The sequence below is a fragment of the Alligator sinensis genome, unplaced genomic scaffold (genome assembly GCF_000455745.1).
Source record: "Alligator sinensis unplaced genomic scaffold, ASM45574v1 scaffold8_1, whole genome shotgun sequence".
Lineage (NCBI taxonomy): Eukaryota > Metazoa > Chordata > Crocodylia > Alligatoridae > Alligator > Alligator sinensis.
Window position 1 is genome coordinate 879,993 of NW_005842568.1, and position 2,656 is coordinate 882,648.

General features: G+C 71.2%; 2 protein-coding genes across 4 annotated transcripts in view; both read left to right on the forward strand.

The window, feature by feature from the left end:
- DNMT3A (DNA methyltransferase 3 alpha) overlaps window positions 1-2,656 on the forward strand; it is a 61,977-nt gene that overhangs the window by 17,882 nt on the left and 41,439 nt on the right. For all 3 annotated transcript variants that reach the window (XM_025214114.1, XM_006032369.3, XM_025214116.1), the window contains exon 3: window positions 2,432-2,610. In XM_025214114.1, coding sequence (XP_025069899.1) covers window positions 2,432-2,610 — 179 coding nt within the window. The remainder of the gene's footprint in view (window positions 1-2,431; window positions 2,611-2,656) is intronic.
- LOC112551703 lies at window positions 592-2,419 on the forward strand. Its single transcript, XM_025214119.1, has one exon. The coding sequence runs from the start codon at window positions 678-680 to the stop codon at window positions 1,581-1,583; it is 906 nt and encodes a 301-aa protein (XP_025069904.1). The 5' UTR covers window positions 592-677; the 3' UTR covers window positions 1,584-2,419.

The following is a 2,656-nucleotide window of genomic DNA, read 5'->3' on the forward strand; positions in this document are numbered from 1 at the left end:
CGGGAGCGAGAGGGGCCCCCAGGAGGGGGCTCGGCGCCGCCGCGGGGACTCTGCCTGCCCCGTTCCTTTGGCCCCCGAGCCCAGGCGCAGCAGGGCCGGCGGGCCGGGGAGCTGAGCCGGGCGTTCGTCCCCGTGCCCGGCTGGAGCGCAGCAGGGGGGAGCCCGGCCCCAGGCTGCGCGAGGCCCCGGCAGCTCGCTTCCTGGCCCGCGTCCATCCCAGGGCCGAGGACCCGCACCTGTCCCTGGTGCTAGACCGGGCTGGCCCCGGGCCCACATGGAGAGGAACCGAGCCCCAGCCCCCTGCACCTGCGCCCAGCGTAGCCCCCGCCGTGCCAGCGCGCTTGCACTTTCACTCTCCTTGGCCACAGAAACCTCAGAGCACCGCCAGGCCCTTTCGCTCTGACTCCTCGCCCTGCATCCGCCACTCCCCTCGGGCCCAGCCGGGACAGGGCTCCTCGCTGCCACCCCTCCACCCCAGCGTCCACCCCTGGCTGGGGGGCTGCAAAGGAGGGAGGAGGGAGGTCGAGCGAGCTGGGGCCTGCCGGGAGCAGGTGCCGGGTGGAGATTCCCTGGCGCGGCCGTGCTAGCAGCCAGGCACCGGCCAGCGCAGCCCCCGCGTCCAGCCCTAGTGTAGACAGCGCGCCTGCTTGCACGCAGGAGCGGCCCTGCGCCATCCCATGCCCCCCGGCCTTCATGTCACACACATGCCCGGTGCCGTCTCTGTGTCTCCCGGACTCCCACATAGGCACACACGTGTGCTGCCTTTGATGGCTCGCAGACGCCCTGTGCCGTGCTGTCACGCCCACGCCCTCAGCTTTCATGTCACCGGCAGGCTGGGTGTGTCGGGAGGCGCTGGCGTTCGGTCTTGCACACGTGGTGCCAGGGCTGCCTCTTTGCAACACGCATGTGCCAGGCGCTGTTGCTGTCTTGTGCGTGCGGGAGGGGAAGCAGAGCCCCGGAGGGTCCTCCTGCCCGGCACCCCGGTGCCTTGCCGGGCTCAGGCAGAGCTCGCAAGGCCGTGCTGCTTTGGGAGTCAGCGCGGGCAGTTTAAAAACATCAGCTCGGGGCTAAGCAGAAAGGCTAACACCACGTTAGAGGAGCAGAGCGCATGGGGAGCGTCCAGGGGAAGACCCGACGCTGGTTTGGGTTCGGCGGGGTTTGGCAGCAGCTGGATGCCCCGAGGCGCTGGGCCACGGCCTGGCCTGGCGCTGATGGGACCGGTCCAAGCCACCCTTGCAAGGAGTCAAATGTTAAACCCGAGCCCCCCCAGAGACGGGGCCGGTTGGGAGGGCAGCAGGGGCCGGGAGACCCCCGGGGAGGTGCACGGGGCGCTGGGCCACCCCGTGGTGGCAGGAGGGGCAGCCACACGACAGAGCCCTCCGTGGCCATGCGGCGTGTCCGGGGGGAGCTCGCCGGAGCAGGAAGCCGTGCCTGTGCGGGGCGGTTTGGACCCCGGCTTGCTTCGAGAGCCTGATGAGAGGAGGGCTGGGAAGGAAGGGGGAGGCCTGGCTTGGCCCTGGGAGACCCGGTCCTGCGACAAAGTGGGCAGGCCGGGCACTGTGTGCTGCAGCTGTGTGAGATAGGACCTGCTGGGCCGGTCTTGGGGATGGAGAGGGGCACCCTGGGACCCTGCGCCCCAGCCAGGGTGTCCCAGGCACGGCCTGGGGCCTGCCGCTGCCTGGCACGCAGAGGTCTGGCAGCTGCTAAACGGCCTCCCCGTGCAGCAGCTGCAAGGGATGGAGGCTGGGGAGGCCTGGGCATCCCTGCCTGGCTCACCCGGGCCAGTCACTCAAGGGTTAAGCTGCAGTCCTGCAGTGCCTGCGCATGCTCAGGCTGCGCGCTTGGCCTGGGGCGGCGCTGGCCCCACCGCTCTGCCCTCCCCGAGCTGGCGGTTAATCATTGATGGGAGCGTCTGGGGGGCTGGCCTGGGCGGAAAGTGTTCACGAGGCCTTTGGCGTGACCGGGAAACCATGCTCCATCCGTGGGGACCGCTGGCCGCTCTCTGGGCCCTGCCGGCTTCTCCCCCATCAGGCCCCGTGAGCTCCCGGGGCCGGGGCCGGGGCGTCGTGGAGGGGTCGTGTTGTCACCCTGCGGAGCCCGGGCATGCGCCCCGGGGGCGTCCAGCGCCTGCCCCAGTGCTGGGTTGGGAGGAGATGTCCCGGGAGGGCCGGCTCCGGCCCTGCTGAGATGCACAGAGAGCGGGGCGTGTGGGGGGGTGTGTATGGCATCCTTTCCCCCCGGGCTGCGGTGGTCCCAGAGGGGTCCAGGAGGAGCAGGACAGGTGCGGGGCTGGGCTCTGAGCTGGAGCAGGATGAGAGCAGGGTGGCTGAGCTGGGCTGGGCTGGGCTGGGGGTGGGTTTTGGGGTCTGCTCCGAGGGGCTGGTGCTGCGCAGCCCCCGGCCCCGCGCTCACCCCCTCTCCGTGCCCCCAGGTGGAAAGCAGCGAAGCATCCAAAGACACTGCCTCAGTCCCAAAGTGCCACCCGCCCTGCCAGGAGGCTGGCTCTACCGAGCAGGTGCCCAACGGAGACGCCGAGACGGACGGAGACAGCGGCACGACCCCCAAGGGCAGGCAGCAGCCGGCCGAGGACGAGACGGACAGCCTGGCGGACGGCGAGCCGGGCCGCGCCCTGGAGAACGGCCACCGCCGCCCCCAC